The following is a 26,164-nucleotide window of genomic DNA, read 5'->3' on the forward strand; positions in this document are numbered from 1 at the left end:
AGCAAACATAACAAAGATAGTGGAAGAATCATTTATAAAGCTAGCATGAAGGTTAAAAGATAAAAGTAATAAAGTGAACTGTACCTATAATAATCAGTTATGGGACACACAAAATAAAAAGAGTAAAATAGGGTGCCTGGGTGGCTCAGTTGGTTAAGCGACTGCCTTCGGCTCAGGTCATGATCCTGGAGTCCCAGGATCGAGTCCCGCATCAGGCTCCCTGCTCAGCAGGGAGTCTGCTTCTCCCTCTGACCCTCCCCCCCTCATGTGTTCTCTCTCTCTCTCTCTCATTTTCTCTCTCAAATAAATAAATAAAATCTTAAAAAAAAAAAAAAAGTAAAATATGACATCAAAAACAAAAACCATGGTGGTGGGGGAGTGTTTTAGAATGTGTTCAAACTTAAATGACCACTAACTTAATATAGACCACCAAAATTAGAGTGGTCTCATTATATATGAACCTCATGGTAATCACAAACCCAAAATCTATAACAGGTACACAAAAAATAAAAAGACAGCCAACCATAACACTAAAGAAAGTCATCAAATCACAGAAAAGAGAACAAGAAAAAAACAGAACTACAAAAACAACCAGAGAATAACAAAATGGCAGTAAGTACATACCTTTCATAATTACCTTAAATGTAAATGGACTAAATGCCCAATCAAAAGACACAGAGCAACTGAATGGATAAGAAAACAACACCTATCTATATGCTGCCTATGAGACTCACTTCAGACCAAAAGACACATACAGGCTGAAAATAAAGAGATGGAAAAAAGATACGACATGAAAATGAAGTGAAAAAAAAGCTGGAGTAGCAATACATATATCAGACCAAATGGACTTTATAACAAAGACCATAATGAGACAAATAAGGGCATTACATAATGATGGAGAACTCAATACAAGAGGATATAACAGTTGTAAATATACATAAACACCCAATGTAGAAGCACCTAAATATATAAACCAAACATTAACAAATACAAAGGGAGAAAATGACAGTAATACAATAATAGCAGGGACATTAATAACCCACTTACACCAATGAATAGATCATCCAGACAGAAAATCAATAAGGAAAAAGTGAACTTAAACAACACATTAGACTAGATGGATTTAACATATATACAGATCATTCCATGCCCAAACAGCAAACTACATATTCTTTTCAATTGTACATGGAACATTCTTGAGAATAGATCACATGTTAGACCACAAAACAAATCTCAACCAATTTAAGATTGAAACCATATCAAGCATCTTTTCCAACTACAATGGTATAAAACTATAAATCAATTACAAGGAAAAAACTGGAAAAAACACAAACATGTGGAGGATACACAACATGCTATTAAATAAACAATGGGTCAACAAAGAAGCCAAAGAGGAAATTAAAAATTACCTTAAGACAAATAAAAATGGAAACACAACATTCCAAAATCTGTGGGATGCAGCAAAAGCAATTCCAAGAGGAAAGTTTACAGCAATACAGGCCTACCTCAAAAAACCTACCTATTTCTATAGGTATTATAGAAATACCTATAATAATGTAATCTTACACCTAAAAGAACTAGAAAAAGAAAAATAAAGCCCATAGTTAATTGAAGAAAAAAAATAATAAAGACCAGAGCAGAAATAAGTAAAATAGTAAAAAAAAATAGAAAATATCAATGAAACTAAAAACTATTTTTTGAAAATATAAACAAAATTAATCAACCTTTAGCCAAAGTCATCAAGGAAAAAAGAGAGGGTCCAAATAAATAAAATCAGAGATGAAAGAGAGGTTACAACTAACACCACAGAAATACACAGGATTATAAGAGACTACTATGAAAAATTACATGCCAACAAATTGGACAACCTAGAAGAAATGAAATACGCAATCTTACAAGAATGAATCAGGAAGAAACAAAATCTTAACAGACCAATTACTAATAATGATACTGAATCAGTAATCAAAAAAGCTCTCAACAAACAAAAGTCCAAGATCAGTGGGTTCTCACGTGAATTCTACCAAACATAGAGAGTTAATATCTACTCTTCTCAAACTAATCTAAAAAATTTGAGAGAGGAACACTTCCAAATTCATTGGAAGCATTACCTTGATAACAAAAACAGACAAAGACACTACAAAAAAAGAAAATTATAGGCCAATAACCCTGATAAAACATAGATGCAAAATTCCTCAATAGAACACTAGCAAAATGAACTCAACAATACATTAAAAGGATCATATACCATGATCAAGTGGGATTTATTCCAGGGATGCAAGGATGGTTCAATATTCACAAATCAATCAACATGATACACTACATTAACAAAGGAAAAAAATCATATGATCATCTCAAGAGATGCAGAAAAAGCATCTGGCAAAATTCAACAGCCATTTATGGTAAAAACTCTCAAAGTATGTACAGATGGAAGATACCTCAAAATAATACAGGACATATCTGACAAACCCATTGCTAACATCATATTCAATGGTGAAAAACCGAGAGCTTCTCCTCTGTGATCAGGAACAAGACATGGATGTCCACTCTTGCCAGTTTATTTCAACATAGTTCTGGAAATCCTAGTCATAGCAATCAAACAAGAAAAAGAAATAAAAGGCATCCAAACTGGGAAGGAAGAAGTAAACTATCACTGTTTCCTCATAATATAATACTATATATAGAAAACCCTAAAGATTCTTTTTTTAAATTTAAATTCAATCAGCCAACATACAGTACATCATTAGTTTCAGAGGTAGTGTTCAATAATTCATCAGTTGCATATAACACCCAGTTAGAAAACCCTGAAGTTTCTACCAAAAAGCTATTAGAATAAATGATTTCAGTAAATTTACAGGATATAAAATTGATTGATAGAAATCTGTTGTATTTCTATGTACTAATAATGAAGTAGCAGAAAGAGATATTAAGAAAACAATCCCATTTACAATTGTATCAAAACAGTAAAATACAGGAATAAACTTAACCAAGGAGGTGAAAAACCTGTACTCTGAAAACTGTAAGACAATGATGAAAGAAACTAAAGATGACACAAATAAGTGAAAAGATATACTGTGCTCATGGATTGGAAGAATTAATATTGTTAAAATGCCCATACTACTCAAAATAACGTACAGATTCAATGTCTCTATCTACACTGGCATATCTCATAGAACTAGTACAAATGAATCCTAAAACCTGTATGGAACCACATAAGACTTTGAATAGCCAAACCAATCTTGAGAAAGAACAACAAAGCTGGAGGTATCACGTTCCCAGATTTCAAACTACACTACAAAGCTATAATAATCAAAACAGTATGGTGCTGGCACAAAAACATATAGACCAATGGAACAGAATAGAAAGCCCAGAAATAAACCCACATATGGTCAATTATCTATGACAAAGGAGGCAAGAATATACAATGATAGTCTCTTCAACAAATGGTGTTGGGAAAATTGGACAACTACATGCAAATGAATAAACTGGACCACTTTCTTATACGCAAAAACAAACTCCAAATGGATTAAAGACCTAAATGTAAGACGTGAAACCATAAAACTCCTAAAACAAAACACTGGCGGTAAACTCTTGGACATCAGTCTTAGCAATATTTTTTGGATCTGTCTCCTCAGACAGGGCAACAAAAGCAAAAATGAACTATCAGGCCTATGTCAAACTAAAACGCTTTTATGCACAGTGATATAATATCCACAAAACAAAAAGGCAACCTACAGAATGGGGAAGATATCTGCAAATGCTATACCCAATAAGGGGTTAATATCCAAAATATATAAAGAACTCATAGAACTCAACACCAAAAATGACCCCCAAACAATTCAATTAAAAAATGGGTAGAGAACCTGAATACACACTTTTCCAAGGAACATTTACAGATGGCCAACAGACACATGAAAAAATTCTCAACATCACTAATCATCAGGGAAATGCAAATCAAAACCACAATGAGTTATCACCTTACACCTGTCAGAACAGCTAATATAAAAAGACAAGAAATAACAAACATTGACAAGGATGTGAAGAAAAGGGAACCCTAATGCAACTGCTGGTGGGAATGTAAATTGGTGTAGCCACTATGGAAAACAGAATGGAAATTCCTAAAAAAATTAAAAATAGAAATACCTTACAACCCAGAAAATCCATTTATGTGTATTTATCCAAAGAAAATGAAAATACTAATTCAAAAAGATATATGCACGCCATCTTCACTCCAGCATTTACAATAGCCAAGATATGGAAACAACCTAAGTGTCCATCAATAGATAGATAAAGAAGATGTGGTATATAAATACAATGGAATGTTACTCAGCCATAAAAAAGAATGAAATCTTACCATTTGTGATAACATAGCTGGACCTAGAGGGAATTATGCTAAATGAAAGGACCTAGAGGGAATTATGTTAAATGAAATTAAGTCCAAGGAAACCAAATGCCATATGATTCTACATTTATATGTAGAATCTAAAAAACAAAACAAAGGGGCACCTGGGTGTCACAGTCGTTTAAGTGTCCAACTCTTGGTTTCAGTACAGGTCGTGATCTCAGAGTTGTGAGATCGAGCCCCGCGTCAGGCTCCGCACTCAATGCAGAGTCTGCTTGACATCCCTCTCCCTCTGCCCCTCCTGTTCCTGTTGTCTCTCCCTCTCTCTCTCTCTCTCTCCCAAATAAGTGGATAAACCTTTAAAAAAAAAAAAAAAAAGGTAAACAATACAAACAAATCTATAAAAACAGATATAAACTGGTGGTTGCCAGAGGGGAGAGGAGTAGGGGGATGGACAAAATAGGTGAAAAGAAGTACAAACTTCCAGTTATGAAATAAGTAAGTCACAAGGATGTAAAGTACAGCATAGGGAACACAGTCAAAAATACTGTAATACATTTGTGTGGTGACAGTTGATAACTAGACTTATCCTGATGCGATAATCATTTCACAATGTATATAAATGTTGAACCACTGTTGTACAACTGACGCTTATATAATATTGTATGTGAACTACACTTCAATTAAAAAAAGAGTAAGAGAAACAGATTAGAAAATTGGGGGGAAAACATCCTAAGTTTTTACTCCGCTATACTGTAATAAGATATAGCTGTCCTCTGAGATCATCATTCCTCTCACCAAAACTTTTTACCTGAAACTCCTCTGCAAAGTAATCACAGCAGATGGAAGCTTCTTTAATCTCTTTCTAGTTTGGAAACCCTTCCAATAAGCTTGAATCAAGCAAGCTGCTTGATGTAGTTTCTGAAATTAAAGGCCAGAATTAGTTTAGAGACATCTTCGTGAAAGTCTTTTAGAAGTTAACCTTCTAAAATATCAGGCCTGGGCAAGTATTAATCTCTATCTCTAATAAGCTGGGCAGGAGGCAACAATTTCATAGGTCCAGGACAGGTAAGGTCTAAGAATATTAAACTTGATCTCCCAAATTTAAAGATACATTAGGCTCTCAGGCAATATCTAAAATGTATTCAAGATATAGTTTGATTAGCTCTGAATTCTCCTTAATTAATACCCCTTCTACTCCTTTTATAAGGATTTTATAGTTCTGCTTATTTAATGCTTTACCCTCTTTGCTTGACTTCTTTTGCTGGGCCTCACTTATTCAAGCATTCAAGGGGATGAAGAACTCTTTGAACAGGCTAAAAAAAAAGAAAAAAGGCTCTAGGGTTAAAAATTTGGTCTGTAAAAACCCCTTCCCCGATCAAACTACGACTGCTCTGAATGTTGGGGGGAGATAAGTAAAGAAAGGGGAAGAGACAGAAAATAAAAGATTCAAGAGGCTACCACTCTCCAGTATTTTCAAACTAAAATGTTTACTGAAATGTTAGCAAATATGCAAATTATTTTTATAATTTGTTACCTGTTCTTCTACTTCCTGATAGACCTTAGGGGTTAAAAGGGCAATGAGCTGTCCAAGTTCTTGACTAAACTCTGTCCCTGGCTCATATTTATTTAGAAGACTTCTGAGTCCTGAAATGGAATAACAAAGGTACAACATTTAATAATAAAATATGATTTGTTATCTAATCAGTATTAATTAGAAGTTAACAAAGTCTGGTTTGGAAACAAATGAATATTACAGCAAAATTAATCACATGATTTTTCTTTTTCCTTTTCTCAAAGACTTCTAGATTGAGGTCTTTAGGATATTTCTCTGTCCTAAGAGTTTTATGTGCCCACTTGTAGGATCTGAGGCAAAGGCTGTCTACTCAATATCTTTAATTAAAAAAAGGTAAGTGGAATCATTGTTTTAAGTCAAAGAGTAGAGACATTTTTTTTCCTGTTTAAACATAAATATCTTAAACTGAAACATTTTTAAAAAGATAATAACATACTGAGTAAATGCCTACACTGTGGAAGCATTTAAACAGGTTATTATTAGTCATTCTTAAGGGAAGTTATTGCTAAATAAAAATATACAGTATTATATGTAATTTGGGGCAAATGAATAGGTTACTAAGCAATTATTGTAGGAGAAGTACTATAAATACTGCATTCTTATCACAAAATAAAACACAGTAGTAGTATAAGATATAAAGTACTATTCTAAGCACATTGGAATGATGTATTATAATGTATGTATTCAATATAAATAAAGTAAAATGCCCTTGGGGTATATAATTGGGGAAGCCACCATATGGATCTGTTCATGCCTTTATACTCTCTTCAAAATTCAAGTTCTCAGCAGTATTAATGATTGTAAAATATCTTGAGGAAACTGAGTAAGTTCTATTGAGAAAAGAAAGGGAGACGAACTGTTCAGGTAAAATTCCTTTATAATGAAGTCTGTTGGACATTCACATTTCCATAGAAGAAATCTAACTACAGAATTTAAAAATGTATACCTGGCACAATATCAATTAGAGAGTTCTATTACTGGCACCTTCTTTCCCTCTCTATTCCTATAACATAATTATAATGTTCAAAGTAATGACTGATACAAGGTAAGTTACTAAATAGTGCCTTCCAAATCATCAAGCATGTTTTGAAGGCCACTGTAATAGTTTGGGTACTAAATGCATCATAATGTAATGTTCTAATCTTTAAAAATTTCCACACAATATCGCCCTGTATTAGTAAGTATACACATTTGATTTTGGAGGTGAGGAAGATTTTTTTGCTTTGAGAAACAGCAGTGAAAGACCTGAAGAGTAATTATTAATTGATGTAAAGATCAAAAGGGCTGTCAATCTCTCAAGCACAGCTCTATCTTCTCCAGTAAAGTTAATCTTGTTAAGGTCACCAGTCTTTTTGGTCATTATTTTACTATACTATATGGTATACTCAATATGCAACTTTTTTTTTTTTGTCAGAGAAGGAATAGTATCCATTGTAACCTCATCAACAAAGTACCATAAGCCATCTGTTGAGACATGAAGATAGCTTGGTTATATAAAGACATTTTCCCCAATTGGTATTTATTTAATAGGGTTTTATCTGCACACTTCAGTTATTGACTTTTTCAAAATACAAGAATTTTAGTGATTCAACACTTCCATAACACCACCCGGCATTCATCCCAACAAGTGCACTCCTTAATCCCCATTACTATTTAACCACTAAATTGTGTACCTGAAATTAATATTACACTGCCTGTTAACAACTGGAATTTAAATAAAAACTTCAAAAAAATACAGGAATTTTGTTTTCCATAAACCATCAATAAAAATTTCTTTTTGAGAATCTCAAGAAAGAATATATGCACTACCTTTGTAGCAGGCACTTAGTCTCAGTAAAATCAAAATTTCCTGATGGGATTCAGTCATCAGCAGTAGGAGCTTTGTAGCAGTACTTCTTATGTCTGGGCTAGGAGTTGATAAAAGCTTGAACACAACTTCATCTAAAATCGAATGCAGGGTTTTTCCTTCTATTCTGAGTAAATCACCACTAATAGACAAAATAAAAAGACAAAGAATGTGCCATTACTGATGGATGCATAGGTATCATAAAAAATTAAACATAAAAATTCTAGCAACTTGATGCCTAACTGTGCCTGGATGCAAGAAGATAACCCATTTTTTAAATATATAGCTTAGTTCCAAGGATACATCGCATTAAATCAATTACTATTTACTGTATTTCTGTGTTTAAAGCACTAGGCTAGGTAAAACACGGAATACAAAGCAGCTATATGCCCTCTCCTCTGAAAAACCTGCAATCAAATTGCAGAGGAAAGATAAATGCACAAAATATTAAATAGATGATTCAAAACGTCAAAGCAACAGTAAGAGGAACATCACAAAATGGTACATGGTTCATTGCTTAATGATGTATGAAGACAAAAATGCTATAGATATTCAATTATCATGGACTTAATATAGAAGGAATTTACCTTTCCTTTGGTATTTTCTTCATTATACTAACAACTATCATCTTGTGTTACAGATGTGATGAAAACTTATCTGGAACTTAGAAACAGTCAAAGAAATCACTGCATAGCTTTTACTCACCCCCCACTAATGAATATGTGTACTTTTGCTTGACTATGATTTACTGTTGATGGGATATTTTGCAATTCTGTAAACGTAGAGGTTGGCTTATAGAAAACAAGTAACAATGATTCTCATCTGAGAGCAATGTAAATAGATTCTTATTCAACAATACAAATGGATTTTATCCAGTAGAAAATGTAACTGTAAAGGTTACTATTTATTGTTTTATAAGACATCAATCAGGTTTTTTAGCTATTAGCAAATTCATTTCTACATTCCTTTGAAAACCACTCTATAAATCTCCCCTCCTCAAATTCTCCTTTGAACGTATATAAATATCTTACTGGTTCCTTCATTAATAACTGAGTTGAATAAAATTTTAGTTTTAACATGTTTTACCACCAGTATCACGATAAGGAACATATCCATTGTACCACAAAGTTTCCTTGTGCTTCATTGTAGTCCCCCCTCCTTCACCTCTTCGGCAGCCTCTCCAGACAACAACTGATCTATTTTCTGTCACTATAAATTAGTTTACATTTTCTAGAATTTTATACAAATGGAATCATACAGTATGTATTTTTTTGCCTGACTTCTTTCACTCAGCACAATTATTTTGATATTCATCTGTATTGTCACATGTATGAATAGTTCACTCCTTTTTTTTTTTCTGCTGAGTAGTAGCCTATTGTATGGACATACCACATAGTTTGTTCACCTGTAATGGACATTTGAGTCCTTTCTAGTCATTGGCTATTACAGATAAAACTGCTATTAACATTTGTATACAAGTCTTTGTATGGACACATGCTTTCATTTTTCTTGAGCAAACAGACAGAGCAAGTGTCTGTTCAAATCTTTTGCTCATTTTTCGCACTGGGCCTTTTAAAAAATTTTTGAGAGTTTTTATATATTCCAGATAAAAACACTTAAGATACATGCTTTGCAAATATTTTCTGCCAGTGTGTATTATCTTTTTCATTTCTTAAAGTGTCTTTTGAAGAGCAGACTTAAAATCTATTCCACCTAGAAGTGGAATGGATGGATAATATGGTAGGTACAGGCTTGTAAGAAAATGTCAAACTACTTTCCAAAATAATTGTACAATTTTAGCACTCCCGCTAGCAGTGTTTGATTCCTCCATATTCTTATCAACACTTGGGTCAGTGTATTAAATTTTAGCCATTTAGCAAGTGTATAGTGGTATCTCCCTAATGACTAATGTTGCTGAACATCTTTTTGTGTGTGTTTTTTAAAGATTTTATTTATTTGTCAGAGACAGACAGAGAACACAAGCAGGGGCAGTGGCAGGCAGAGGCAGAGGGAGAAGCAGGCTCCCTGCCAAGTAAGGAGCCCGATGTAGGACTCGATCCCAGGACACTGGAATCATGACCCAAGCCGAAGGCAGAGGCTTAACCAACTGAGCCACCCGGGGGTCCCTTTTTATGTGCTTATTTGCCATCCATGTATCTTCTTCATGAAGTGTCTGTTCAAATCTTTTGCTCATTTTTCGCATTGGGCCTTTTAAAAAATTTTTGAGAGTTTTTATATATTCCAAATAAAAACACTTAAGATACATGCTTTGCAAATATTTTCTGCCAGTGTGTATTGTCTTTTTCATTTCTTAAAGTGTCTTTTGAAGAGCAGACTTAAAATTTTGATGAAGTCTAACTAATCAATTTCTTCTTTCATGGATTTTACTTTTGGTGTCACATCTAAGAATCTAAGAAATTTTACGCAACCCAAGGTCATAATGGCTTTCTACTATTTTTCTTCAAGAAGTTTTGTAGTTAAGATTTTACATTTAGGTCTATTATCCATTTTGAATTAATTTTTGTACTGGTTAAGAGGTATAGATCGATATTGTTTTCTTTAAATACTGATAGCCAATTGTTCCATCACTCTTAAAAAGACTATCCTTTTCCCACTGAATGACCTTTACACCTCTTGAAAATCAGTTGTTTATATATGTGCAAGTCTATTGCTGGATTCTACTCTGTTCCATAAATATATTTGCATATCTTTGTATCAACACCTCATTGTCTTAATTATTTTTTTAAAAGATTTTAGTTATTATTCATTTTTAAGATTTTTTTTTTTTTTTTGACAGAGAGGGAGAGACAGCGAGAGAGGGCACAAGCAGGGGGAGTGGGAGAGGGAGAAGCAGGCTTCCCGCTGAGCAGGGAGCCGGATGCGGGGCTCGATCCCAGGACCCTGGGATCATGACCTGAGCTGAAGGCAGACGCTTAACGACTGAGCCACCCAGGCACCCCGATTTTATTTATTTGTCAGAGAGCGAGAGAGAGAGAGAGCACACAAGCAGGGGAAAAGACAGGCAGAGGGAGAAACAGACTCCCCGCCGAGCAAGGAGCTGGATGCGGGACTCAATCCCAGGACCCTGGGACCATGACCTGAGCCAAAGGCAGATGTTCAACCGACTGAGCCACCCAGGCGTCCCTCATTGTCTTAATTATACTAGCTTTATAAAGTCTTAAAATTGGGTAGTGTTAGCTCTCCAACTTTGTTCATTTTCAGAGATGGTTAGGCTATTTTATATTTTAGGTCCTTTGATTTTCAATGAATTGTAGGAATCAGTTTGTCAATTTATACAAAAATGAGATTTTGAGTGGGACTGTATTTAAAATATATATCAATTTAGAGAGAACTGAGATCTTAATATTGCACCATTCATCTATCAACATAGTATACCTTTCCATTTATTTACATATGCTTTAATTCCTCTCAGCAATGTCTTATAGATTTAAGTGAATAGGTCTTTGCCATCTTTTGTCAGATTTAACCCTACATATTTCATATTTTTATGCTATTATAAGTTGCAATATCTTAAAATTTCAATTTCTGAGTATCAATTGATGATATAAAACTTCAATTATATTTTTGTACTGACTTTATATCCTACTACCCTTGCTATACTCACTTATTAGTTTTAGTAGCTTCTGTGCACATTGCATTAGTTTTTCTACATAAATGACAATGTTGTCTCCAAATACAGAGAGCTTTGTTTCTTCCTGTCTGTAAAAATAACTTTTCTTTTTCTTCTTGACTGTACAGGCTAGAAACTCCAATACAATGTTGATGAGAAGTGATCGGAGTGGAGATCCTTGTCTTGTCCATGGTCATATAAGGAAAGCATTTAGCATTTTACCATTAAGTAGGTTTTTCCTGGATGCCTTTCAACAGGCTAAGAAAGTTCTATCTTCTACTAGTACTATGCTGAAAGTTTTTCTTTTTGAAAAATCAGGAATGGATAATGGATTTTTCAAATGCTTTTCTGTATCTATCGATATATGTTTTTCCCTTTTTGTTTTATTAATATGATGAATTACATTGCTTGACTTTAGAATATTATACCAGCCCTGAATTCCTGGGACAAAGGCAACTTATTCAAAATGTATTAACCTTTTTCTTTAAAAGATTTTATTTATTTATTTGAGGGGGGGAGCATGACCAGGGGGAGGGGCAGAGGGAGAAGCAGACTCCCTGCTGAGCAGGGAGCCCACTGCGAGGCTCAATCCCAGGCGCCTGGGATCATGACCTGAGCCGAAGTCAGACTCTTAACTAACTGAGCCACCCAGGCGCCCCCAAAATGTATTAACTTTTTAATATACTCCTGGGTTTTAATATATTATGTCTTTGGTTTGTTATCAAGTAATGCTGACCTCTTATTATGAGTTGGGAAGTATTTCCTTCTCTTCAATTTTCTGGAAGAATTTGTTTAGGATTACTTCTTCATTAAATGTTTAGTAGAATTTACCAGTGAAAAAGCTGTCTAATCATGGAGTTTTATTTGTTGGAAGTGTTTTAGCTACAAACTCATAGTTATAGGCTATTCAGATTATCTACTGCTGCTTTCTGTTGCTTCTTAAATTTTGGTAGTCTGAGTCTTTCAAAGAACTTGTCCATCTTACCTTAACAAGCATAAAGTTGTTTACTTTATGATATAAATATAATATTTTTCAATATCTATTGACTTTATTGTGTTGTCTCCTAATTCCTGACATTGGTAGATTGTATTCTCTTCTTTTTCCCCTGATCAGTCTTTTGTTACAGGTTTATTAATTTCATTGACCTTGTCAAAGAATCAGCTTATAAAACTAAATCCAACAGTACAAAAAAAAAAAAAAGAATCAGCTTATGGTTTCATCGATTTTCTCTACTGTTTTTACTATTTTACTGATTTTTGCTTTGATCTTTATCATTTTCTTTCTTCTTTTTTAAGATTTTATTTTATTTTTTTAAGTAATCTCTACCTCCACTATGGGGCTCGAACTCACAACCCTGAGATCAAGAGCTGCACACTCCACCAACTGAACCAGCCAGGTGTCCCTATAATTTTCTTTCTTCTGCTTCAATTGAATTCCCTCTTCTTAGTTTCCTAAAGTGGAAGTGGAGGGCAATGATATGACACTTTTTTCTTCTAATACAGGTATCCCCTGCTTTTCAAAGGTTTGCATTACACCACTTGACTTCTATTAAATACCTACATTAGTATTTGTTTTTTGCTAACTAAAAGAAATCTGAAGATTGTTGCTTTTACCAAAAAAGGTGAAAAGTGAAAATAGCATTCAGCATTTGTTTTGCAGCAAGCTGTTAGAGAGGCAGTGCACATCACAAGAAGCCAGAGTGGTACCACCAAGCTCCTTCCCTGGCAACTGCACTCAGTATCTCAGCATCAAGTTGCCATCACTTTGAGCTGCCTGTGAGCATCTGTGTTTTATCTCAATTTATTCTGTGCATCCTTTAACAAGATGTGTCTTAAGGTATCAGAAAAACCTGGGAGGTTATCTTTTGGGTTTTAGAAGGCTCAAAAATTTTTTCCATATAAATTCATGCTGTTTCTTTGCTTTATGCCATTTTGGCTTAGGAAAGGTTTTATAAGAATGCTTTACTTTCAGATAGTGGGGGAAACCTTTGTTGGTATTTAGTGATAAAAATTTTCTTATTAAGGGCTGCCTGGGTGGCTCAGTTGATTAAGCATCTGCTATTATCCTTAACACAGCATATAAGTTCTTTATGACTTAAGTCTGCAGAACCTGGTAGCCACCTCCACATGCCAAACTTTAAATGCCAGCAATGATAAATTGTACCCACTTTTTATCCTCAGCATGTTGTTTCTTATCTCTGTGCATTTGTTTACATTGTTACCTCTGCCTAGAAATACTGCCTTCTCTTCTCTTTTTCCTTTCTGGCTAATTTTTCAAACTTAAAGTTTCACCTCAGGTGTTACCTTCTTCTGGAAGCATCACCCCTCAGTTTGGGATAGGAGCTCCTCTAACACTTGTGCATACTTTTATAATTTTAACTTAATATGTTATAATATAATTATGTTCATGGGTTGGTCTCTTCCACTACACTGTAAGCTACTTGAAAGCAAGTTTTATATCTTAATCAACTTTGGGAACTCAATGATACACACACACTTGGCACATAACAGATGCATAATAAATCCATATGGAACTGGAAGAGTCAATTATTACAACTGTATATGTTCTTTTTTCCATTTTAACCTGGAAAAATTGCCAATTAGTTTTTTTATGCCATTCTGAAGCATGTGCCATAATAGTAAGCTTGCAGTTTGCTAAATAAATATACAATTAAGCATTTTTTATTGTGATCCCAATATTTTTCTTCAGATATCACCATATTTCTTCTCTAAGCCTGAGATTGGTCTAAAATCTCTTAAGCTCTGAGATACCAATTCAACAATAAATTTCCAGTCTTTGATGGTATTTTATGTTCTTTTCTGAAAGACAATGGTAATAACAGAGCTCTTGAAGTATCATGTACAAGTCATATGTAATTGAATAAAACTGGTAATGCTTCTGGAGTTAAAAATTATAAATACTTTGATAAATACTTTGTAAAACCAAATCACCTGTTGATCTGTAGTATGTTCTGTAGCATAGTCATGACTGTAGATCCTATTTGAACATTGTCAGTTTGCAGTAAGTGCAGGAAATGATCACTTTGTAGTACTAAAAGAGAAAAAAAAATTAAAATTAAATGTATCTTCTATGATACAATTGGGATTCATTTGTCCTTTTAAAACCAAATGAAAGCATGACCATTTCTGCTAACAATTCTGCTTTTGTATACTTTACAATAAAGAAGATTTTAAGATGGACAGTTTAAGTAACCATAAATAAGTCATTCCATTTTATGAAAGGTGTAAATAGAAAGCATCCACAAATACTAAACTAAGACTCTATTGTTATCTTCCATTAAATAAGAAACAAAATAAAACATATCCTAAATTTGAATCTCTTTCTAGCAATAAATTTCAGTGAATAAAATGAAATTTCCTGTGAAGAAGAGAGAATATGAAGGAATGGAAATGGTACTTACGACTGTAAACAGTGGCTTACATCATTAAAACACTGAATTATTTTATATAATGTACCATGTTTGCTAATATTTTGTCTTAAATAATAATGAAATTATTACTTACAAAACAACATTTGTTTTTACTGGTTTATAATTTTTAGGCTCTGAGCAGCCAGTTATGAAGACCTGACATTGGATGCTTATGCAAGTTGCTTAACCTCTCAGAACACCCATTTCTTCATCAATAAAGCTAGACTAGCTCTCTCACAGACTATTGCAGAAGTCCTAGAACAGGGCAGGTTCCCAGTAAATGTCAGTTTCTATTCCCTTCTTCATTAACTGATCAGAATTTTAATTAAAGTGGGGTCAGGTGTGCAGGCAAGGCACACCTGTGAATACTATCCTAGCTTCCATGAAGCTTTACTCTTTTCCTCTTTTTCTCTCCTGAAAGAACATAGTTGATTTCTTTCACATATTAATTACTCTTCTATTTACAGAGTCCAATATATCAATATTTTACTAAACATCATTTTTGTAACATTTAACAACTTCAAAAAAATTAATTCCACTACTACTAAATATTTCTATGTCTTCTTACTTTCTATCACTTCAATAGTAAAAAAATTCTTTTTTATAACTGGGATAAGTATATTATTTCATTTTTGTCTACTTAAAGATGTTTTATTAGTAAATTTTTTAAACTCTGAATTCATTGAACTCAAGTAGTATGTAGTATATATATATTTATCTTTTTGTCTATATTGGAAAAAGTTATGCTAAAATAATTTATTAAAGAGTCATTCCATTTTCTTTTTACAGTGTTTGTTTTATATTATTATATAACTTATTTTTGGAGCCCCTATTCCATTTTCCAAATGTAGTTGTTTTACTGAGTGTCAAATAACTATTTGGTCCCCAAAACAAAAACTGATACTTTTGCCCATTTAAGATTTTTATAATGCAAGCTTCAAACCTACACGAGCGAATAATATCATGACTCTGCATGTACCAGTCATTCGACCTTACCAGTGATCAACTTATGGCCAATCTTATGTCACCTAGCCCATTCACTTCAAAGCCTCCCATTTTATTTTGAAGTAAATCCAAGATATCAAATTATTTAATCCACAAGTATTTCAATATATACTCCCAAAAGATATGAATTATTAAAAAATAAAACATAACCATTATGTAACCTATATAATCATGACTCCTTAATTTTATCAAATATTCAGTCAGTGCTCCAATTTCCAAATGTTTTGCAGATTTTTAAGTTTGTTTGAATCAAGATCCAAATAAGATCCACCCATTGCACATATTATACAATGTTAATTGGTTATCTTTCAAATTTCGTTTAATCTATGGATTCCTCCTCTACCTTTTTTTTACCCTCACATTTTATTTGTTGACAAAACTATGTTAATTGTCCTATGAGCTTCTCACAAGCTAGTTTTCCTAATTGCACTCATGGGATGTAATTTAATGTTTCTCTGACCTTCTATAAATTGGTAATTGGAGCTGGGGGATCAAAATGATTCAGGTTTGAATTTTTGACATCTACATTTCATATGTGAGGTTACGATGAGCCATTAGGAAGTACTTCTGAAATTTTGACAGTGATGGATGATTAATTCCTAAATTTGTTCATTCATTAATAGTTGTACAATGGTAACAGTCTAGCTTTCCTTTTTCACCTATTAGTTGGAATACTTCTATAAAGAGAAATTTCTCCTCATTGATACATAAGAAAAGGCAAGATAAATGCTGGATTCTTCATTTACCAGTTTTCAAAATGAATTGGTTCTCTATCTAATGATAATTTTTTTAATAGTCTCACTATATTTGATGTGTTTCAATCCTCAGTAGTTATTATCCTTATTGCTATTCAAATTTCCCATTTTTGGATAATAGAAACCTCCTTATTTTGGCTGAGTACTTTTCACAGAATCCTAATAAACTTTGATTGCTTCCTCTCTATCTGGTATTCAAAATATTTTAGGCTTACCTTGCATATTTTCTACCCCAGACATACAGTCAGCCAGCCACTTCTCCAAAAAGCTGATTCTTTTTAGAGAGAAAGGTTATTGGAGATCCCGATTTTGTATATGAATTTCACAACCATTTAGTTTTAATACATTATTGATATTTTAAACCTCAGATTGACCTGGGGAACATTGTCACTTTTGTTACAGCTATTATTTAAAAAAAAAAAAATTGGCATATTTTAAAAGTTGTATTCAGGTATTCTCTCTCCTGCTGTCTCTCTTTTTACTGGGTCTTTTACATTCCACTATACTAAAACTAAGTACTTTTTATTTTTGGTAAAGGTTGTTTAAATTGGGAACTTTATAATAATATTTGTTTCATAACGGGAAACTAATAGGTACTGCTTTAAAAGAAAAGGAAGTATCTAAGTATTAGAGAGACAGACAGAGACACTGTTCTTTGGGGAATCATAGGACTTGGTTTCTGCATGTACTTAGCTTCAAATGGATATAACTCAAATAATGAATCATGGAACACTACATCAAAAACTAATGATGTACTGTATGGTGACTAACATAATTAAAAAAAAAAATGGATATAACTACCCAAAGTATTAGTTATACTAATTGAAGTGGCTGCCTTTAGAAAATGGGAAATGAAGTGAGGCACAAGGAACAGGGATTGTGTTTTTAACAATCCGTAGAGAACTATTTGATTCTTTATGTGCATGCATAATTCTGAGAAAAAAAAATTAAATTAAAAATAAAAATTCAATTTTTACTTTTTAAGAAAAGTCAAACAATGTTCTTACATTGTTCTTATGTAATTATATTTATCTTAGATTTAATCTTTCAAGAGGACACAAATGTTGCCACAATTATCAATAAAGATTACTTTCCCAGTCTTAAGAAAACATAATATAAAACTAATGCATAGGGCGCCTGGGTGGCTCAGTTGGTTAAGAGTCTGCCTTGGGCTCAGGGCATGATCTCGGGGTTCTGGGATTGAGCCCAGCATTGGGCTCTCCACTCAGTGGGGAGTCTGCCTCTCCCTCTCCCTCTGCCCCTTCCCCCTCTCTTGCGCACACACTCTCTCTCAAATAAACAAATAAAATCTTTAAAAAAAACTTAATGCATATTTATATTTCTCAATGTAAGTGTAGAAATATCCTATAAAATAACTTTCAAGTTCAGTAAAAATGTCAATATATAAAAGCTTACTCTTATATGAATAGTTAGGCTATGAATTAAGTCATATCCACTCTGTACACAGGGATTTCTCTCACAGTAAGTCTAAAATACATGTGTAATCTTTGGAACTTTGAAAATTTTTTCCCTAAATTGTTAAAATTATCATTAATCCTTATCTTGGATTTGCTAAATAGAAAAAGCTGAGAAGAAAATTATATTTAAGCAATTTTCTCTTTAATATTCACATTGTCAATGTTGGTTATTTAAAGCTGGAATGTCCAAATGGGCTTTTATTTTTTGCGTGTGGGGTTATTTCAATGTAGTTTCATTTAACTGTGGTTATCTGTATAGTTAATGATGTATTTATTTTTAGAAAAAAAAAATCAAGTTGTTAGCAGGTACTTTACAATGATTATCAGTTATCTTAAAAATCTTTTCTCTTACCATTTTGGATGAGTTGAACATGGCCTCCCAAGAGCCAGAAGAGAGAATCAGTCACTATTTGGAAAGAGTGTAGTAATTCATCTTTTTCTTCACCCTTAGTACACACACACAAACCCAATTTACTTTTCTGCAATTGTTTTATTAAAAAAAAAAAAAAGAGAGAAACTTCCCTCTGTGGAATCAGAGGACCTGGTTGCTGGATCTTACTTAGCTATTTATGATCTTGTAGCCTTTAGTTTCTTAATTTATAAAATTTGTGTTACAGGCTAGTCATACCTACTCTACTTACTAGAGAAATGGTTGTTATCCAGAGGTCAAATGAGACAACATACCCAACCCTAGCTATGCATCAAAATCACCATGGAGTTTTCTTTGTTTTTGTTTTGTAATATACCCATATACAGGCTTTAACCCAAACATACTAAATTTGAATCTCCAAAGTCAAAGTCTGGACATCTGTATTTTTACAGTTAGGTGGGTGATTTGGTTATACAGCCAGGGTTGAAAATCACTGCTCTATGCAAATGTGTCAGCATGTAAAGCATTATTATTAGTACATTTCAGTTACAGCTTCTAATCTATGACTCCATGAAAGCAGAGACCATGTTACTTTAGCTCTCCATTATATACTCAGTGTCTAAAACAGTTCTGACATAGTAAAATGTTCAATTAGTATTTACTCAACAAATAAATGACAATCCTTTCTACTTTTCTACTTCTTCCTTTCTGGAAAGTACAGTGAGAAATTATTCTGGATTAGAGCATGTGTCACAGTGGCAAATAAGAAGCAGATTTTGTTCACAATTCTGTCATTTACTGGCCATGTAACTTCAGTGGAAAGTTGTATAAAGGCCACTAATTTTATCCATGTCTCAGATGTTTGTACTCTAGCACAAAAGTAATGATGACAACACCAAAAACATTATGATTACAATGATTATTCTTCATAATAATAAAAGTATTTTCTTCCTATTATTTTAGCACATAAGATTAGGTAGGTGCTAAAACAGACACATGCTAACTTAAATACAATTTAAAAAAACCCAAAAAACAAAAAAGAAAGAAATGTCACATTAGATCAAGAATTCCTTTAGTCCAGGAGAGTGCTTTTGCCAGTTTCGCCAAAAGACACAGCAGAAAGAGCATGGTTGTCATGTCTTCACTGTTGTCAATCTCAAAGGATAGTACTGGGCTCCTAGACTTCCTATTTTCCTTAAAAAACCCATTAGATAATGCCACCCATAAATTCATGGCTTCTGAGACTGGTTAAGAAAACTTACCCTTAAATCATTTCAAAATTTTTGGATAGGTATTTTTCTTACGGCAATATATAAGAATGTATATATGTACACATGTACGCATATATATGTATGTGTATATTTTAACCAGTCTACAGTTTAGGCCAGATCATCCTGTGTATGTCCCACCACGTGATCTACTATGCTACCTAATTAATTTTTTTTTTGATTGGGAAACACCTAGGTAGATAAAACTAGTAAGTTCAGTTTTCTTGTAATCTCTTAAAAAATCTTTTAATTTTGCCCTGTGGTAAAGTGGCCCTCTTTTTCTGTAGCTGGTTTACTCCCTTTGATGTATTACTAAAAAAGTTTTTAGTCTCTATACAAATACCATAATAAAGAATAGGAAAATATTATTAAAGGACTATATAAATGAAAAGGACTATATAAATGAAAAGAATGTACTTACTATCCCCCTAATATTAAATGAAAGTACTCTGAAGAAAATATAAAGCTGTCTTAATGGTCTGAGCTATTCATGAGATAGAAATCATTTTACAAAGGAGGAAACTGAGGTACAGTGAAATCAAGTGATTTGCCTAAGAACCCAGAGTTAAGTTTTTGGCACAGCCAGGAAAAGAAATCAAGTCTAACACAAATTCCCATAGCTCATGCCACTTTAATTAACTTGAATTAATTAAATCTAGAAATATGCAAAATTTATTTAATGCTAACATCCCTCAAAATGTCAATGGAGATGCTGGAAGAATTTGTGACTAATTTACATAGAAAGCCTATACTCTACTAGTAAGTTTAATTCCCTGCCAACAATACTTCTTTTTTTTTTCTTTGTGGAATATTTTTTATTTATTTTTTATTATTAAGTTAAAATGTATTATTTGTTTCAGGGGTACAGGTCTGTGATTCATCAGTCTTACACAATACACAGAGCTCACCAGAACACATACGCTCGCTCCCCAATGTCCATTACCCAGCCACCCCATCCCTCCTAACCCCCTCCACTCCAGCAACCCTCAGTTTGTTTCCTGAGATTAAGAGTCTCTTATGGTTTGTCTCTCTCTTTGGTTTCATCTTGTTTCATTTTCCCCTCTCTCTCCCTATGATCATCTGCCTTGTTTCTTATACTCAAATCACTATCTTATCCATATTGTATGTCTCATTCAATTTCACTCATAATTTTTTAATTTGTTGGGTTTTTTTAATTAAAGATACATCTGTCTCAGGTTTTCTGTAAGAAATATCTGAAGATCTTGCCTACTTTATTAGCCTAGGCGTTAAGTACAAGACTGTGTCTATTCCTTATATACTTAAAGCACCTCAAATGGAATTGAAAATCTGATGACATAGTTATTTCTCTTCATAATTCACCAAAGTTGTGAATCTGCTAAATCTTTAATATAGCAGTAGGCCCAAATGTATACATAGCCAAGAACTACAAGATAAAGGAGTTTCAGCCTTGTAAACTTATGATTCCTATAGGTTCTATAACCAAATTGATCTGACAGTCACAGAACATTCCACACAACAAACGCAGAGTTCACATTCAAGTACACAGGCAGTCCTTGCTTTTTGCATGGTACCATGTTAAATGAAACTTGAGCATATCAAAATCTTTACATGGTTCTAATATGCATGAGTTTCAATTAAGATGGCACTGTACAAAGCAAGGACAGCTTGTAATGAAACATTCACCAAGATAAAAGGTCCATAAAACAATCAGAAAAAATTTTAAAGTATTGAAATGATACAGAGTATGTTATCTGACCACAAGAGAATTAAGGTTGAAATTGGGAACAATAAAACATCAAGAAAATTCAGTCATATGTGGAATTTAAGAAACAAAACAAATCAGCATAGGGGAAAAAAGAGGCAAATCAAGAAAGAGACTCTTTAACTACAGAGAACAAACTGATGGTTACCAGAGGGGAGGTGGGTGGGGGGATGGGTTAAATAGGTGATGGGGATTAAGGCGTGCACTTGTAATGAGCAACAGGTGTTGTATGGAAGTGTGGAATCACTAAATTGTACACCTGAAACTAATATTACACTACATGTTAACTAGCTGGAATCTAAATAAAAACTTTTAAAAAATTCTCAAATATTTGGAAATTAACAACATACTTCTAAGTAACTCATGGGTTTAAAAAAAAAGATAGTACATATAGCATCTAGCATAATCCATCCAACAAATGATTGTTGGATTGAACAAGCCCTATGTTTGGGTTGAAATATTTCAACTGCAGAAGATCTGAAAAATCAAACAGAAAAAGTTCACCTTTATTGTTTTTTGCCACTGAAGCTATTAGAAAAGTGCTGGGCCACAGAACAATACTTTCCTCTACTCTTAACTTAAGTAGAAGCTAGGTTTTAGGAAGATGCTATGGAAATAAATATCTATGGGTGCTGCTCAAAGTTATGAAGGAAGGCAGATCCTTCAAAAAGTCATAGTATGTTTCAGCCAGCACTTTAAAATTTCACACCTAGAGATTACTTTTGGTTGTAATTTTTAAAATGTTTGAATCCACTACTCTAATTGTACTTTCAGCCAAATACTGCACATGTGAAAAATAATGTAGAACATCTCAAGAATTTTGGCTATTAAAACACTAAATAAACACATATACCTTAGCTGCATTGATGAAACATGTTTGCAATCGCCTCCCCAAAACCAGAAAATTTTTTGCAGCTGATGGGAGTAATTCATTGTAAAATTCCTCTGCATCTTCTCCTGGCTCCAAGCCCACACAGCAATGGCTGAAATACGAGCACAAGTCTGTGACTCAGTTTGTGTTAATTATAAATTTCAATCGAATGCTAGAGCTTCTATAGACAACATTGTGCCTTAATGAGAATTTTTAGTTATCTCTTTTGTTGCCAAGTCAAAAAAGAACTGCTGGAAAATAACCTTTACAACTTTCTAGAAAAGTAAGTGGTGTGGACTTTGCCTGTACTTAGAGCCAGGACTCCTAGGTCCTAAAAACCTACTTGTCAACCTTTTGGGAAACAAAATATACTTGACTCACAAATAAGAGAAATGAGGCAAGTTTTCAGTGAATGAGCTACAAACACTTTAAAAGCAATACAATATCTTGGGAGTCTAATTCACCAAAAACATTTGTGCTAACTGATACCTTTTAGACCTCTGACAGCTAAAAAATACCCAGGGTAGGATTAGTCTACCAGGGACAGATTAAAAAATCAAACACTCTAATACCAATTCTACTCTCCAAGAGATCTATTTTCTTAAAGTCTGTAAAATATCTGACTACATATTCCTTATAGCAGAGGAGTAAACAGTAAAAACCTAGCTCTATTAGGAACACTTTGTAATTTACATTAAAGGAGAGAAAGTCATTTAGAGAAATGAATCCTCTTGAAACTGCACATAAAAGTCACTCCCTGGATATAAAATGGGTATATTCAAACCCTTGGATAATAAAAAGTATTTGTGTAGACTGATACTAACAAGAGTCCCCAACCCAAGAATGGTCTCTAATTAGTAAATATTGCTGTCACACACTTTTTAACATAACGTGAAGACACTGATAAGCAACAGTGACTACCCATGAGTATGCTAAAAACTGGGGAATGCTCAATGTACTTTTTTTTTTTTTTTTTGCATACCAGTCCTGAAGTTAATGGACAAATGCTTACATATATTAGTTTCTCTTTTTATTTGGTTCCTAAATTATTTAAGAGTGTTTAATTTGATTGTGAACATTAATAAATAAAAATTATGTTTTTTGCACATTCAGAAACATGGGGATTTCTTAAGACTTGGATTTCACCCCTTATTCAATCAATATTTTCATGAACCAATATATCTGATCAAAACAAAGGCTTTATTTACTTAAGGAAATAATCTTGAAAATTAAAGTATAAAAAAGAACATTATAGGGCGCCTGGGTGGCTCAGTTGTTAAGCAACTGCCTTCGGCTCAGGTCATGGTCCCAGGGTCCTGGGATCGAGTCCCATATCGGGCTCTCTGCTCCGCGGGAAGCCTGCTTCTCCCTCTCCCACTCCCCCTGCTTGTGTTCCCTCTCTCACTGTGTCTCTCTCTGTCAAATAAATAAATAAAATCTTTAAAAAAAAAAAAAAAAAAAAAAAAAAAAGAACATTATATACATTATTAATTGTTTTTTTCTAACCATACCTTGCATCTGGCCTTTATGTAGTAACAAATTAGGAATAGCAGTTTTGAAAAGTAAGATCAATTAGTAATGCATGCTTTTAGCTAGTTAATTAGGAAGTAGCTTAGGCACTGAGAACAACTGGTTTATTTTTTTGCCTCTTTTAAAAATAAACGATTTTGATCTGTTCTATCAATTTCTAGCATGGCAGTATGTCAGTACATGCTGCTTCTGATTTTTATTTACAGAATTTGGGTTACCTAATGAAATATACAATTGAGATAACTAAATCAACACAACATGGAACAACTGTATCTGTTCTCCTATAATACTTTGCTTATATCTTTCATTTCACACCTATTTCATTCAGCCCTGTATGATGTCATCTCATCCCTATTGTAAGTTTTTCCAGTATGGAGCCAGTGCATTTAGTATCTTCATTTCTTCATATACTCTTTAGTCAATAAAGAGTCTGTTAGGTACTTGAGACTGAGTGGTGAGCAAAATACATGATCATCATCTTCATAGGACTTATGCAGCAAAATTGCAGACAGTGAAATACTCACAAATATAGTTACAAACAACAATATATGGTATGAAGGAAAAGTACAACCATAACCCACCACACAGAAGGTTGCCAGTGCTTATTAACCAGATGAATAAAAAGAAGCAAATGTTATAAATAAGAATCTACTACTATACCCCTCAAGAACAAGTGGACTTATTGCTTCATTTTACCTTAATATCTGTGTAAGCTGGGAAATTGTAGTCCAACCTCCCTGGATTCGAGAACAATCTTGACTGAGCACCAAAAGGCAATACTGAATGAGGTCATAACAATATATATCTTGTTTGATTTTCTTCAACTCTGAGCTTCCTAAAGGAGTGTTGTTTATTATTTCTAAGGCAAAAGGAAATAAGATATACTTATTTTTGCTCAATAAATCCAAGAGCTTTTTGTATTTTTATAGTTTGAATACCTAAAAATATTTTTAAAAAGAAAAAAAATCACTGCTTTATTACAATGTTAAAATTTCTCTGAGCAAATTAGAAACAAATACCAAAACTATACCCATGATGGAATTATTTTGTTACTTAAACAATGTTATTAGCCAATCACAAAAAGATTTTCTTACTTTTTCTTTTAAGATTTATTTATTTATTTTGGGGGGCGGGGAGCAGAAGGAGACAGAAAAAGAGTCTTAGACTCTGTACTGAGCACAGAGCCAAATGCAGGGCTTGATCTCACAACCCTGAGATCACAACCTGAGTTGAAACCAAGAGTCAGATGCTCAACTGACTGCACCACCCAAGTGCCCCAAGATTTTCTTACCTTTTAACTTCAACAGTATAACAGGGACATTTTGCTCAGGACTTTTTGCAACTTCGGCAGCTAGAGATAAGATCCTTGGATCTGTACCTGTTGGCTTCATTTCTTATATCACCTATATTTTAACAGAATCAGAAAGATAAAGGTCAAACAGCCCTAAAATATTTGCTCCCTAAATAATGTTTGAAAAACAGTTTTAATATAAATAAAACTTTAGCTTTGCTTGCTTTGAGAAGTGAAGGGTAGATTTTTCAATTTCTTCCTTATAGTAGACTCTGGTTTTTCTAATTAGAATACCTCTAAAAGAGCTAGAGACTCCTATAACTTACTGTGACAGCTACAGCACATATTATTTATCGTGCACTAAGAGTCAGGAATAGTGCTAGGTGCTCCACATTCACTCTTCCTAATCTGCACAACAGTCCTGGCATAGAAATTACTTTTTTTTTTTTTAATCATAAAAGAGACACTAAGTGCAGAAAAGAGTTAACATTAGGCCTGAGACAAGATTGGCCCCCAGCTGGTGCCTAGGAACTTGGATTTCAGAAGGGTTTCCACCATTCCCTAATAAGAGTGGCTCACTGTGACTAAAGTGTTTGTGAAAACAATGTGGCTTATGCAGAATGTCTGCTTTCCTTCCAGAAGTTTGAAATTCTGGTACTTGACAGTAGAGGATATCTACATGACCTACATGACCATCTTTCAATAAAGACCTTTGTCACTGAGTCTCTAGTGAGCTTCTCTGGTAGACAGCACTTCAAAATGTCAGAACTCATTATAGGAAGAATTAAGTGTGTTCTATGTGAATCTACTGGGAGAAGATTCTTGGAAGTTTGCACCTGTTTTCCTTGGGATTTTGCCCCATTTGCCTTTTCTCTTTGTTGATTTTGCTTGGTATCCTTTCACTGCAATAAATCACAGTCACGAATATGACTCTATCCTAAGAACTGTGAGCCTTCTAAGTGAATCACTGAACCTGGGGTTGGTCTTGGGGATCCCCAACACTTCAGAAATGAAATGTAATTATAACAA

At 33.6% G+C, this 26,164-nt stretch overlaps 1 protein-coding gene across 2 annotated transcripts in view; it reads right to left on the reverse strand.

The window, feature by feature from the left end:
• The window catches only part of IQCB1 (IQ motif containing B1), a 54,234-nt gene that overhangs the window by 24,407 nt on the left and 3,663 nt on the right, over nt 1-26,164 (reverse strand). For both annotated transcript variants that reach the window (XM_036093732.2, XM_036093734.2), the window contains 8 exons: nt 25,136-25,247; nt 24,541-24,703; nt 22,297-22,426; nt 18,414-18,507; nt 14,345-14,444; nt 7,725-7,903; nt 5,877-5,986; nt 5,151-5,260 (listed from right to left, as the gene is read on the reverse strand). In XM_036093732.2, the coding sequence (XP_035949625.1) occupies nt 5,151-5,260; nt 5,877-5,986; nt 7,725-7,903; nt 14,345-14,444; nt 18,414-18,507; nt 22,297-22,426; nt 24,541-24,703; nt 25,136-25,235 (986 nt within the window). In that variant the 5' untranslated portion in view covers nt 25,236-25,247. The remainder of the gene's footprint in view (nt 1-5,150; nt 5,261-5,876; nt 5,987-7,724; nt 7,904-14,344; nt 14,445-18,413; nt 18,508-22,296; nt 22,427-24,540; nt 24,704-25,135; nt 25,248-26,164) is intronic.

This window comes from Halichoerus grypus, chromosome 1, assembly GCF_964656455.1.
Source record: "Halichoerus grypus chromosome 1, mHalGry1.hap1.1, whole genome shotgun sequence".
Classification (NCBI taxonomy): domain Eukaryota; kingdom Metazoa; phylum Chordata; class Mammalia; order Carnivora; family Phocidae; genus Halichoerus; species Halichoerus grypus.